This window comes from Ixodes scapularis, unplaced genomic scaffold, assembly GCF_016920785.2.
Source record: "Ixodes scapularis isolate PalLabHiFi unplaced genomic scaffold, ASM1692078v2 PGA_scaffold6__148_contigs__length_123643588, whole genome shotgun sequence".
Classification (NCBI taxonomy): Eukaryota; Metazoa; Arthropoda; class Arachnida; order Ixodida; family Ixodidae; genus Ixodes; species Ixodes scapularis.
Window position 1 is genome coordinate 25142074 of NW_024609881.1, and position 13887 is coordinate 25155960.

The 13887-nt window shown below is 43.8% G+C and overlaps 1 protein-coding gene across 5 annotated transcripts in view; it reads left to right on the plus strand.

The window, feature by feature from the left end:
* Window positions 1-13165, plus strand: part of LOC115309145 (zinc finger protein 501) — a 29125-nt gene extending 15960 nt beyond the window's left edge. Inside the window, exons 1-3 of one of the 5 annotated variants that reach the window (XM_029967329.4) lie at window positions 1941-2044; window positions 4313-4416; window positions 11085-13165. In XM_029967329.4, the coding sequence (XP_029823189.2) occupies window positions 4389-4416; window positions 11085-12262 (1206 nt within the window). In that variant the 5' untranslated portion in view covers window positions 1941-2044; window positions 4313-4388 and the 3' untranslated portion in view covers window positions 12263-13165. Of the gene's footprint in view, window positions 1-1940; window positions 2045-2164; window positions 2395-4312; window positions 4417-11084 lie in introns of those variants that run through there. The other 4 variants (XM_029967332.3, XM_040503594.1, XM_040503595.1 and 1 more) reach the window with 4 other exon arrangements.
* Window positions 13166-13887: the final 722 nt, after the last annotated feature.

Genomic DNA, 13887 nt, shown 5'->3' on the forward strand with positions numbered 1-13887 from the left:
TTGGGACTGAAATGTAGCGAAGTGAAACATCGGTCACTGATGAAGAAAAATGCGCTAACTAAAGCAATTACACTTTTACAGTGTTAATCAAGGTACATACTATTCGGTACAAACCAAATAACCAAAGTGTTCCGTGTTATTTTCCGGCGAAAAGACAAAATGCACGCGCGCTTTCCCATAGGAATACACAGGAAGACTGGAAAAGTAGACTGGTTGCTGTCTGCTTCAATTTGCGTCACGGAAGTCGCATAGACACTAGCGCCAGTTGAACCTCTAGCGTACATTATAATAACTATGTGCGAGGGCTCTCCTCCTCTCCCCGGAAATGGGGGAGGAGGAGAGCCTGCGTACACTCAAAATGGGAGAGGGGCGCGGGCTTGTACCTTCCACTGCATTGCCAAGAAAAGTTGTCGCGGAGTATAGGTATATATCTTGGAACATTTCTCAGTCGGGCAGTCGAAATAATTGCTCTGTTACGGCGTTTTTCTTTCAAACTTGTCGCATTAAAAACTGTGCTAAAACGGCTTCGTATACGTACATTTTTGTGCACTGTGGGCACTGTTGGGGCAAACATGACGTCGGCGCTTTTCAGCATCTGGAAACCAAGAGAGACGGCGAGAACTACGTAGTCACCCAGGATCAGTAACTAGCCGTGCATGTACGATCAAAATTAATTGAAGGCAGCGTAATATCGGGCTTTAAATAAGTACTTCTTTAATTCTTTGTGCTCTGCGCGAAGTTGCTTGTTCTACGTTCAAAATATATCACCCGCTCGCTCAAGATTTGTGAGACCGAATGCCCAATAAAAGCTGCGCGGTAGATTAAGAGAAGGTTCATTGACCAGATATTTTATTCTTTACGCTTATGTTTTTATCCGCTCATAATTGCACGACGTCCATAGCGTCACCGGATGCTGGCGAACCTTGAACGCACTCTATATTTCTTTCGATTGTTATTTTACTTTGAATCGTCACTTGTTTTTACACACCTGCCGCGGAGCACATGTTTGGGACTCTAATGTAACAAAGTTAAACATCGTTCGCCGATAAAAAAAAAAAAAAAATCTAACTATAAGAGCAATTACTTTTACAGCACTTTTACAATGTTAATCAAAGTAAGTGTTCCACGTTATTTTCGGGCGAAGAGACAAAATGCACGAGCGTTTTAACATAGGAATGCACAGGGGCTCCGCAAAAGTTGACTGGTTGCTGCCTGCCAACGTTACTAAAACACTCAGTTGGGAAACTCGCCGTCGAAACCTGGGCCGCTGGCGTCCACCGAGACCGAGCTAAATGCGACAACAGCGCCACTCTTTATCGTTTGTCTGTACTGTGGTCACCTTGAGCTTCTTGAAAGCCTGTTTTTGCGCAAAAACAAACGAAAAAGACTCTTTTTGTATGAAATTTATTGGAGTCTAGTACAAAAAGAGGGGCGCGTTATGTTTTTAAAATCTTTAGTTTGCAGGGTTTTGCGGCACAATTAATATTGTTTTTATACAACCATGCCTCAGCGGGCCTTTCAGGTAGCACGTCCCGCCCTAGGTGCATTTTAACTTCGGTAGCTCAACGCGGCGCGTCCGCTGGGGAGACGGGGGTGGCACCCCTGTAACCTCTACCGCTGTATCTGTTCTTAAAGCCAAAATAGAAGTCATGTGCAGTTTGTCGAGTGGCCGCTGCAGGAGAAATGGTGGCGTTGTGTTCGTCATTAGCTCGGTGCTCGGAGACAGTTTGGGGCCACTTTTTCAAAGCTCTCTCTATGAGAGTTTCCCAACTGAGTGTTTTAGTAACGTTGCTGCCTGCTTCACTTTGCGCCACTGATGTCGCATACCTCTGATTAAACAAAACCGAAACCCCCCCCCCCCCCCCCCCCCCCCCAAAAAAAAAAAAACGTATTTATTTTTTTTGGCTAGATAGGTGGCGCAAGTCATCGCCCGTTTCAGAGGCTGTTCATTGCATTCATTTATCCACCGGTCATTTAAGAGTCGAACGAAAATGGACTCACCATCCGAGACAGGATTCAGGAGTTCGATGTATTCAACGAACAGGTACTGTTTTAGGCGTATCTTTCAGTTTACAAACGAAATCCTGAGGTAATAGAGACTTTTATAAAACCGTTACCGCGTTTCGCATACCGCACTACCAGCGGAGAACATAGCGACAGTTGCGCACACAGGGACAAGGACAGAGAAGAGGAACACGTAGACGACAGACAAGTCCGCTTGTCTGTCGTCTACGTGTTCCTCTTCTCTGTCCTTGTCCCTGTGTGCGCAACTGTCACTATGTTCAATAACTACCAACTCGCCCAACTGTCTACTCTACTACCAGCGGAGCTTTTGAAGCATGCTTTTAAACGCGTGCCCGCGTGGTACCGTGACGGCGGTACGCGGTACAAATGGTACGGTACGCGTGTGAAGTCCCCAATAATGGGGTGATAGTTTTGAAATAGACTTCAGGGCCCCTACCTAGTGCTCACGGTCTTTTCTTTAGGTGACCGCTTGCTTCACCCTCGACTTTTCACGTTTATTTTTTGTGGCTTTTATATTAAAGGTGATTCACCACTGTAGGAACCGAGTCAATCTGCGCAATGCACACTCATGTCAACAATTTTTGTTTTTATCATTGTGTGTACAGTGTCATTCGACTGTACTCTTGCCGAGTGTTCAAGTACCGTCCTAAGGTGGTCAACACATTGAGTACGCTTATTCTGACGGGTGTTAGATCAGCCGCTCGTCGACCTTTTCTCGTCGTAAAGCGTGAATGGTGCAAACGCCACAGCAGTGAGCAGCAAGCTTTTTTGCATGCTTATGCCCGCGCCTTGCACTCCGCAACGCTGCGTGAGAGCCACCCACGCTTTTATTTGTTATTCTTACAGCAGGGAAGGGCTGTCGTTAAAACCACTATATTGGTGGAAAGTGCTCATTTGGGATACTAACCTAAATGGTTGATGCCGGCCAGTACTCTTTCCAACTAAAATGCAAGAGTCGAAGTCATATTCACGCTAACAGTGTCGTGCAGCGTATTATCAATCGGCATGGATCAAAGTGGCGATGCAGGTGAATTGGTTCATGATGGAGCTGGAAACAGCTGCACAAATAGCAGAAAAAGAAGGTGTAGATGGGACAAGTGCTGAACTTCCTACGGATTATTTAATAAAATAAAAACAAAAAACATCCAACTAATTATCCACAAACTATTATGGTGCAGTGAAGAATGTTCTTTGCACTCGGAAATGACAATGACGGAAATGACACAACTCCGCTGTGCTCGCTGAGCGGAGCCGGGGGACCCTCACTAAAGCGCTTCCCGTTTCCTTCGTGAGGGGGCGAGCAACGAGCTAAAAATGCGAATAGCACACTTGGTCGCCAATCCCTCCTCAGAAAATGGCGTCTGATACAACGTCAGATCTCTAATTAATAATTGTGTCGGTATTGGGATCATCACTGCTGTGGTGACACATGGCACAGACCCCTAATTAACATTCACGTTTATTAGAGTAACTAAATGGCAAAGCCAGAGAATAGCTTTGCTCTTCCTTTTGCCTCCAAGTTATCGTTGGCAGAGAAGGGACGACATGTGCCAAATTTATTCTTCCACGCTTTAGGGGAAGCTGTTTTGCACTTGTGAGATGTAGATCTTGCATTGAAATGTGACAAGCCAAAAGCTTCTTGAACCTTGGTACATTGTGTATGCCACATATATATGTGACATTGCCTTTATTTTCGCAATGTGAGCTGTGCAGTTTTGAAACGGTCGTGAGCCAGCAGACAACAAGAACAGAGCGTGCGTCGCCGCACATGCTCATCCGGCGCATGTGCGGTGGTTCTCTTGCGTTGTCAATGTTTTCATTTCTTGCATTACGTCAAGCAGAAGATGAGCTTGTTGAGATACTTTGCAACCGGAGCATATACAGTTGAGACCCATTCGCACAGCAGCACTTTTTTACTTTGTCTTACGTTATGTTATGGCTCACCTGTACATCCAAGCTTCGAATGTCACGTGCAAGCTACCTCCTGAATTGGTTGCCATGCTTCATGATACGAAGCACAGATGTCCCAGTGATTCTCAACTTAAGCCGGCTGTTGTGACTGAACTGATGTCTACATTATACTAGCACTGCAACAAAAATAAAAACTTGTTTTAAAAGTGAAACCCACCCCTAAGCTTTTGTAAGTCAGATGGAATAGGCTACCCCCCTTACTAGGGGCACAGGTATTGCTTTTTATTGTTCCTTCATCTTTATAAACCTTGTTAGGCTGATGCACTTGATGGCTTTGTTCTTAATTAGTGCTGTTGCTCTTCGTGTTTGATCCCAGGCTTCTCAAGTGGTCTCCTGCCTCCTTTGTCGTCCTGTGAGTCGTCGTACGAACCTGACCCAAGGAAGCAGTTTCTATGGAACCGATTCAGTCCTCAAGTTGCGGTAAGTCGTTTTTTCCCACATGTTCTATGAACCAAGGACAGGGCACTCTCTAGAATGCAGGTAGTCTTCCCACCTTTGTTCTGGAAAATGGGCAAAATAGAAAGTCACTAAGGAAGACAGCAAAGGAAGCAGAAAAAGGAATGTGTCAGGCCAGAATGGAAAACATAGGATTAAGGAAAGTGAACATTTCTGACAATTCAAAAAAGGAAGTTTATTGATATCAGAGGCAAGGAGAGCTACATTAAGAAGTAGGACTTCTAGGTCGACTCCAGGCATGGCGAGAACGACACAAATACATGCAAGATGTGGAGAGGTAAGGGAGACGGCTGAATGTAAGTATGGAAACCTTGATAAATACATGGACAAAGGAGGCATCCTTTTTTCTTGCATTGTGATTTGAGAGGGGTGGAGAAAAAGAAGAAGAAATATTGTTATTTTAAAAGATTGAAGTGGACAAGGCTGAGGGAATGGCAGGAAGGGGCGAGTGAAGTGATTTAGGGATAAAGGGAGGTGTTTTATTATGATATGCTAATATGGTAGAGTTATTACTGTAGTATAGTAGAGGGAGGGTTCAACAGCATGGTGTATTGCACTGGTCCGTTCCGTTTACATTGTATCTAACTGTTGGCGATGCCAATAAAAAATAAGAATGTACATTTTTTTATTTATTTTATGCCAAAATATGTGCGAAGAGTAGGGCTGCGCAAATATTCTAATTTTATGATAGTAGTTTAAAAAGTAGTTTAAAGTAGTATGTTATTTGATATTTGCTTCCAAGTGAACTGCGATATTAATACTTTTCGGAGTGTTGATTGCGGCAGGTTAGCCCCCTTGAGTGTGCTTCTCCTCAGGCACTGGTGCACTGTGGAAAAGCGATACCGGTGAAGCGCGCACAATGATCTCACGACTTGCTCCGCTGCAGCGGAGCCCCGCGTGCCTGGTATATTAAAAAAAAAAGACAAAAAATAGGATACTTTCTGGTTGTTGATATTACATTGCAGTAAAATCTCCAAAATTTAAGTGTGGCTATTCTGCAAGGGAATATGGTATGCAGCAATGTTTGAAAAACCTGTGTTCATTTGTTGTGCTTGTTTCTTTTTTAATCCAGAATCAAAGAAAATATTTTCATGTAGCAAGAATATTTATAAATCCCCTCAATAGTGTATGGCTAGGCTCCCTTATAGGTTTTAACTCTATGTCAACTCTGTCGTCTACTTTCATCCAATGTAGGTTCTAGACTTCCCAGGCTACAGTCTATAAATATAGCTAGATTAAATTTAACAGGGCTCACGAGTGGCCAATTAGGAGCTTAGGAACAACCTTCGCGAGTTAGCTGAATTTTCGTTTCAGCATGGTGTAACGGTAGTAAAAGGCGTGGAGAAAGGTGCCACAACTCCTCAGTACTCGATTCAAAAATATTTGGCCAAAACCAGTCATCGGTTCTTGTGCGAATGGTGCTCACATCAATCGCACTGAATAGCTAGCACTAGTCGTGATTGGTTAGAGTAGCTATGTGCTCCGCTCAGCTGCTATATGAACACTAGCAGGTGGAATACAAGCGAGGGCAGTGTGAGACACGTTCAACACAAAAGTCTCCGTCTGATGTCAAAGTCGCAACAATTACTTCACCATGATATAAACCCTTTTACAAAGTAGCCAAAAACATGTTTTTACGTCAAATAGACTGAAGACACCATCGGTTCTCCTAATAGGCTAATTGGGATATCTGCAAAATTTATGGCGAATGATTGTTCGATAAATAAATAAATATCGGTAGAGGCCAGGTCTTCTGTAGGTATAACACTTTAGTCTCCCAACATTTCAAAATCTGGAGTTTTTTTTCCCTTAGGCTAACTTTCGAAGAGATTGTATATAACTTTACGACATGAAAGTTTAAAATTGTCTGCTCCAAGAGTGGGAATTTCTGCTCCAAAACCCGTTTTGCCCTGCTACGAGAGCTGCTCCAAATCACCGCTTGTCAGTTCCACCACTTCAGTGGCTATGGATGAATATATGAACACAGCTGAATAGCTATGGATGAATAGATGGATACAGGAAAACCTTTGTGAATTGGGCGGCATCTCTAGGTGCGCCCTCATAATGCTTTCAGTGAACGCCGCTACCTTCGTGGGCGTGGTAATAGTATTTGTGTTGATGTTGTATTCAACACACGAGCACTTGGCGAATGCTGTGGCGGCGGTGGGGCGACGGGCAGGATGGGTTCGAGGGAATGGTGCAGTCGTGTGGTGGTTCAGTCCCTGAACACTTCGATTAAAGGGAAGATGGGGTGGTTTTGCATTTGAGAAAAAACACTTCAATTGTGTTCACTTGGCCGTTAGAATAACAGATATCACAATTATGTTTCAATGCGGCGCGCCAAGAGCCATAAGAACAATTTCAAAATAAGGCTGAAGCCCCGCCTCCCTAGCCTTGGGCAGCCAAAAGATCCGTCGATGACGTCACGTACAGCGACTGTCTTTCGCGTTTTCTCGCGTTTCACAATGCTTGCGCAGCAAATGGGTTGGGTATTTGGGTTCATGGTGTAAAAATACACTAGAATTCACTTCTAACTCATTTTTTTCAAGAAGCTCCGTAGCTTCCCTTTAAAATCTAAGACAGTAACAATTCTGGACTAGCATGCAGGACAGATACGTAGGTGTTACAACTGATGTATGATTGATAGGCCATCTATTAAACCAGAATGAGTATTTCTATGACTAAGAAAAACAATGTGAAGAATAGAATTATCTATTGTGCAGTCATCAACTCCTTGGTCTATGTCAAATGACATAGCGATATCTATAAGTGCAGTGTGTACTTTTACCATGGCTACCAACTATTAGGATTTTTTACTTTACGTCAGATGCATTAGCATTTGTCAAAACAAGTTTAAAATGTAAAAAATTATGCTTAGTAACAAAACATACCTGGAAAGTTGCCTAGCGGCTCTATAAGTGGCTTTAACAAGAAAGTTCTTGACATGCACTTTGCAGTACAGACTGGAATAGGTAAATTGGGAAACAGAAAGCTAACCCCAGACCTGAAAAATAACACTGTATATGCTCTAAACTTATAAATTATTGCACTGTATATGCAGTAATCTTATCAGTCTCACTTGTCTCCCCATATATCTTACAATTATATTCTTTGTGCATATTTTATGAGAGGAAAATTATTTTTCAATGCCGCCAAGCACTGGCATCGCATGTGGTGGCAGTGCAAAGATGTGCACTTGTTTCTCTGGTGTGTGGACTTGAAATCGACTTATCGACTTGAAATCTAGAAAAATCTCGGTGTACGAGAAACATCTTTATAATACAAACTGTCACTGCGAATTTCGATGATTTAACCAAAGCTGGAGAGATCAAGTTGAAGCTCCTAATTTAATGGACCGAAATGGCTACCGTATGGGTAGCCGAGTGACTTACTGCCGAGGTCAGCTAGGCGATGTGATTTTTAAGATTGTGCTACCTTTTTTGGTGGTTTTGCAGAAACAAGAGATCATGCCTCAAACATGCGTCCTTGGGATATTACAGAAGATGTACCGTATTTGCACGACTAATCGTTTCGCCGAAGTTATCAGTGTTTCGTGCTGACCCAGGTGCTTGAGTGAGACTTCTTGAAGTGAAGTAGTGTGCTTAGCAGCTGTCGCAAGTGTCAGTGATGGGAAGCCATGCGGGATTATGGCTTTCATAGCGCGGTTCTTTCGTTTTCCTCTTTGCTTGCTTAGTGTGTCTTTTTCTTTTTGTTTTTTTTTGCGCTTGCGCGTGGAAATGCTGACTTTTTGGAGATGTCAGATGCGTGATCCCGACAGTGAGCCTTCCACCAGCCATGTCGCCCCGAAAGGAATGCTTTTGGCCGGAGGCAATCGGGCGTTCGCGTAGCGACAAACGTGTCCAGTTACGTTCTTGTCATATCGCTCCGGAGGCCGTCGAGATTCGCACCGGGTACCCCGGGTGCATTGAACCTGGCACAGCCAGGTGATTACGGAATAGCTGTCTGCAGAGGCCTTCGGACGTCTGAATTCTGCGTTAGCCGACAGATTTTTTTTTCTCGGCTTTCGAACCTCTTACGTAAAGTTGTTTGAATGAATGTGTACTGTTATCGTAAATCTTGGCTTGTGATCGCGGCTTTGTAGATTATCTTATTCGTTTTGCTGGAGAGACGCAAACGACGGGCATAACAAAATCGGTTGCATATTCCGCATACCTTGCAAAAGCACTTCCCCAGTCACCTTACGAAACACGGAGTCCGCACCATCCCGACTTCCCAGTCTTTTACCTGCTTTAGAGCGGTTTGTACCTGTTATTAGGTATGTTAACTGAAACTTGAAACTAGGGGCAGTGGCCGGAGAGCAAAGAGACAAAGTTTGGAAGGCTTGCTTGCCCTCCCCAATTTCTGAACTTTCAAGTGATTATACCGTAATAAATGCACGCCTCTTCCCAAAATAAAAAAAGCACTATGTTCACTACGTAAACAATGGTCTCAGTTCACGCATCTGTGGGCAGGTAGGAAATCTTGCACAAATTTATTCACACCGCACGATGAGCGCAACATGTCGCTGTGCAAACGCAGTCCAACACGAAGCATAAAAACGGCATATATAGGACAACAATTCGGAGTTCATTGTTCAATTAAAACAACGTAATTTTGTTGAAAACGCCCGCAGCTTTTTACTCACGGTATGCGTCGGGAATCTTCCACATTTTGAAACGGAACGAAGGTTTACTTTTAAAAACGCGCGCTGCGTCCTCCCGGACCAGTTTGACTGGATCAGCTGACGAGGACGGGACTGAACCCGCCAAGACCGCAACCCCACAACAGCCAATTTGCGCTCCGTGTTAGTCTACTTCTAAGCGCTGCACCATACACACCACGAACATTTCAGTTCTTCGTCGCATCACCGTGTTGCACCACACAGAACGAGATCGCAGAAGTCAACGTAGTGTCATGAACGTTGGCTTGTGGTTGCACACTCGTGGAACCTGTGACTCTCTTCGCTTTCAAAGCACACACGACGATTACGAATGATACTTTCCGTCTTCAGAAAACATCACAGGGGCACTTCTCCGGTCACGTCTTCACTATGTGCTCATAAACCTTCGCAGCTTCTCGTGTACCGCCAAACCAAAACAATACCCGGCGCCATGTTTAACTTGCGTTGTTGCCCGTTGCCAGATCTTACCGGAAGTCGAGTCGCTGCGTCGTTCAACTCAGCAGCCAAGTCAACAAAAAAGCAAATCCAAGAGTGAGGGGCGGGGCGTAGTTCTCCTCCGTGGGGGTCCAAAAAGCGGGAGTTTCAAATGTGGAGAGGTTCTGACTCCGACTAAATTACATCATGTGACGTAAATATTGCTAAAACAAAATATCTTTTTCACGGAACATTTGTTTTGTGACATGCTTGTCCCAATTAGGCTGTTTAAAAAAAAAATTTTTCTTTGCAGTTACCCTTTAAGAGGTTCTAAGAGGTCGCAGTTTCGTTTACTTGTGTTAGCCCCAATGAAGATGAGATTTTGCAATTTTAGGGGGAAAAAAAAAGAAATGAGGTCTCGCTTGCATTATTTTCGCTTCATTGCACTTGGTAGTTTCAAAAGGTTTGAATTAGCTTTTTTTGGGCTCTTTAATGTTTTGCATGTCTATTTAATTCAGAACAGGAAAAACAAGCTGATCAAAACATCAGATTTATTAAAAGAGGGGTCAAGCACTATAACTTGAAAGTTTTCCTCAGTTATAACTAATATTACAAATGCCCCCTTGTGCATGCCTCCTTCAACATACTCAATGCTGTTCATGCTAATAGAATGATGGGAATCGCATCCGCTGTGCGATCTGCTGTACCGGTACGTCTGATAAGCAGGTTCCTGCATTTTGGTTCGCGATCTGCGCGCACGATATCGGGTCCTGTGACACACGAGTTATTCCCGCGTTTATGTCATTGTAAAATTAAAATCTACTGTGTCTGCGATCTGCGGTATCCATTCCCGTGGCATGAGCACATAAGACTTTGCAGCAGACTTCCGCGTTTTGTCCGTGACCTGCGTGTGCAGTATGGATTCCCGTAACACGCGAGTTAGTTCGGCTAGTGTATTGCATCGTGAAATACAATTCCGCTGTGGTATTTGTTCTCATGACAAATGAGTTTGTAGCAGATTCCCACGTTTCTGCCTGCGATCTGCATGCGCGATATCTCTTCTCGTGACACAAAAGTTTGTAGTGGGTTCTTGCGTGTTTATTGCACCATAAAACTTGTACCCCCTGCGTCTGCGATTTGCAGTATTACGATTTGAGATACGAGTTCTCGGCGAGCTCCTGTGGGTTCTTTGCATGGTAAAACGAGAATCTGGTGTCTCTGCAACCTGCGATATCCTTTCCCGTGACACAGGAGTAGCAAATTCCCATGTGTTTATCGCATCGTGAAACGCGAATTTACGGTGCCTGCGATCTGGTGTATCACTTCCTGCATCACATGGCTTGTAGCGGGTGCCCCTGTGTTTATCATTATTTTTGATAGTTTATGCTCTGGAACCCCCAAAGATAGCCCACCTCATGTTTTTCACAATTTATCTCCATTTTTGGTGGGCGTTCTTTCAGAACTTTATGGTAGTATTGAAACCGATTCAGTATCTTGGTTGAGCTCTCCATGTGTCTCCCTTATACTCTTATTTTAGGAGATGAAGCTGCACTGTTGGGGAAGACCAGCTGCCCTCTGAAAGCCACTGAGGACATCTGGTTTGGATGCTGTACCTGCACCTACTTCACCAGAGATCAGCGTGAAATTGTGAGCCACTTGGTTGCCCATGGTGATGAACAAGTCAAGTGCCACCATCCTTCCATATTTTCTTGCTCTAAGTTCAAAGTGCACTCCAACGCTCAAAAGCACGAGAGTAGTAAGCTTTTCAAATGCCATCTGTGCCCCCAAGCCTTTGCTCAAGATTCCCAGCTGAGAACCCATAATCAAACACACATTGGTGAAAAACCTTACAAGTGCAAGCTGTGTTCCAAAGCCTTTGCTCACAGAAGCACTCTAATCAACCACAAGAGAACCCACAGTGGTGAAAAACCTTACAAGTGCAAGCTGTGTTCCAAAGCCTTTGCTCACAGAAGCACTCTAATCAACCACAAGAGAACCCACAGTGGTGAAAAACCTTACAAGTGCGATCTGTGCCCCCGAGCCTTCGCTCATAGCGGAGGTCTGGTCTACCACAAGAGCACACACACAGGTGAAAAGCCGTTCAAATGCAAGCTGTGCCCCCAAAAGTTTGCTTTCAAAAAGAATCTGACGTACCACATGAAAACGCACTCAGGTGTAAAGCCTTTCAAGTGTGAGCTTTGCCCCCAAGAGTTTACACAGAGTTCCTCTTTGAAAAGCCATGTTCGAACACACAGTGGTGAAAAACCTTATAAGTGCAATCTGTGCCCCCAAGCCTTTGCTCAACATTCCCAGCTCCAAAACCATAATATAACACACAGTGGTGAAAAACTTTACAAGTGCGAGTTGTGTTCCAAAGCCTTTGCTTACAGGGGTGGTCTGAACTACCACAAGAAAACACACACAGGTGAAAAGCCATTCAAGTGCCAACTGTGTCCCAAAGCCTTTTCCGAGAGTTTCAATCTGAAAAAACATATTCAAAAAATGCACACAGATGAAAAACTTTACAAGTGCAAGCTATGTTCCAAAGCCTTTGCTCGGAAGTCAGATTTGGGACGCCATAATCAGACACACAATGCTGAAAAGCCTTTTAAGCCTTTGCTTCTCAGGCCTTTGTTTCCCAAGCCTTCTCAAGCCTGTTCTCAAGCCTTTGCTAAAAATAGCAATCAGATCTATCAAAACCAAACACACACGTGAAAAGCCATTGAAGTGCATGCTCTGTCCCAAATCCTTTGCTCGGAAGTGCAGTCTGACACATCATAATCCCACACACAGGTGAAAAGCCGTATTGCCGAGGCTCTTGGGTGGTCTGGGGATGTTCATGTTCCAGGCAGGAAGGACAAGCATACTTTGGCCCCCTGCATGTAGATGGTGGTGTGTCAGGTCACACTTCCTAGGCTAGGGTACATTGTTCGTACCGTTGGTTATGAATGATGTGTATGTAGCAGTACCAATGTGCTTGTTTTAGTTTTGTTGTGCCGCTTCAAGAGTACATTGACAAAAGGTGTTGAGAGCTTGGAACTGATTTTAACACACTCATATTTACTGTATTTTCACCTTCCTTTTCTTCGCTAAAATTTTCGTAATCACTTATTATACGATACCTGCTTTACGACATCACTTTGTATGGTTCAGTTGGTCTATATATTTTGCTAGTCTGTGTTCTTGGGCCTTACGGTTGTTCCCGTGTTGCCTGGCCCTCCGCATCATAATTTGCATACCGTAGGTGTCATTTTATTTCGTATGCCTTTTGCTCGTATTTTTGTATAACACTGAATAGTAGTTGGTTTCTAAGCTGTCCTAATGGCAAACATTCTTATATTTTTGTAACAAAATGAGACGTGTCGGGCCAGCTATCTCTCGAGGAATACAAATTCAGCCACGATTTTGTTTGGGTTGCAGTGTCCCTTAAATTGCTGCTCTTTGAGTGTTTATTTTTGGATTGTGTAATACATCTGTGAAATATGGCGCCATTGCTGGCGTTTCTTTCTTTTTTTTTTTGTTACCTTGTTGTCTTCAGCAAAATCTGCAGATGACAAATCTGTTATTAGACATATGTTTTGCTGTTTCTCAGAAATAAAGGTTGACAGTTCAGCTTTGGCAGTGTTATAATTTTTTTTTTAGCCGTTGCAAATTTTTGATTGAAGTAAATGTGCCACTGGCTTAGTATCTCTTTAGAAAGCAAATATTTTGCCATCTTGCACCATAATGGGATCTCGTAGCAGCAGTTTAATCGCCAGGAAATTAACGGTTAAGTGAATGTACACATTGCAGCACATAGATTGGCAGTTTGTGCTGCTGATTGGTTGCCTAATTTCAGCTTTCCTAAAGCTTTTGTTCAACATAATAATCTAGCTCTCCACACTCAAGTTGATATGCACAATAAACATTATGAATGCCAGCAATGTCCCAGGATATTTTCTGACCAACACAGCTTCACAACCCAAAGGGCGTGTATGGAACAACACTGGCTGGGATTACACCTTTCCAATGCCAGCAATGTCCGAGAACATTCGGTCGGAGTTTAACCCCTTGCCTACTAATAACGAGTGTCACTCGTGCCGCCATTTACGGACCATAAAACCCGACCACGAGTGTGACTCGTGTTTCGGTTTCAGAGCTTGTTTTGTGAGCTCTGCGGCAGATGGCAGCACTACCCCTGTTGCTCCTGTTTACCTTGGGTTCTTTTCTTGTTTGCTTTGCCTTTTGACAGAGAGAGGGCGCTCCACTGACAAAAAATAAGCGCGCTATTGTAAGCAAGCGCGCCAAAAAGATGTCTTCAGCGCGGAGGTCTGCTTTGGCGGACGAAGATATACAAAGAC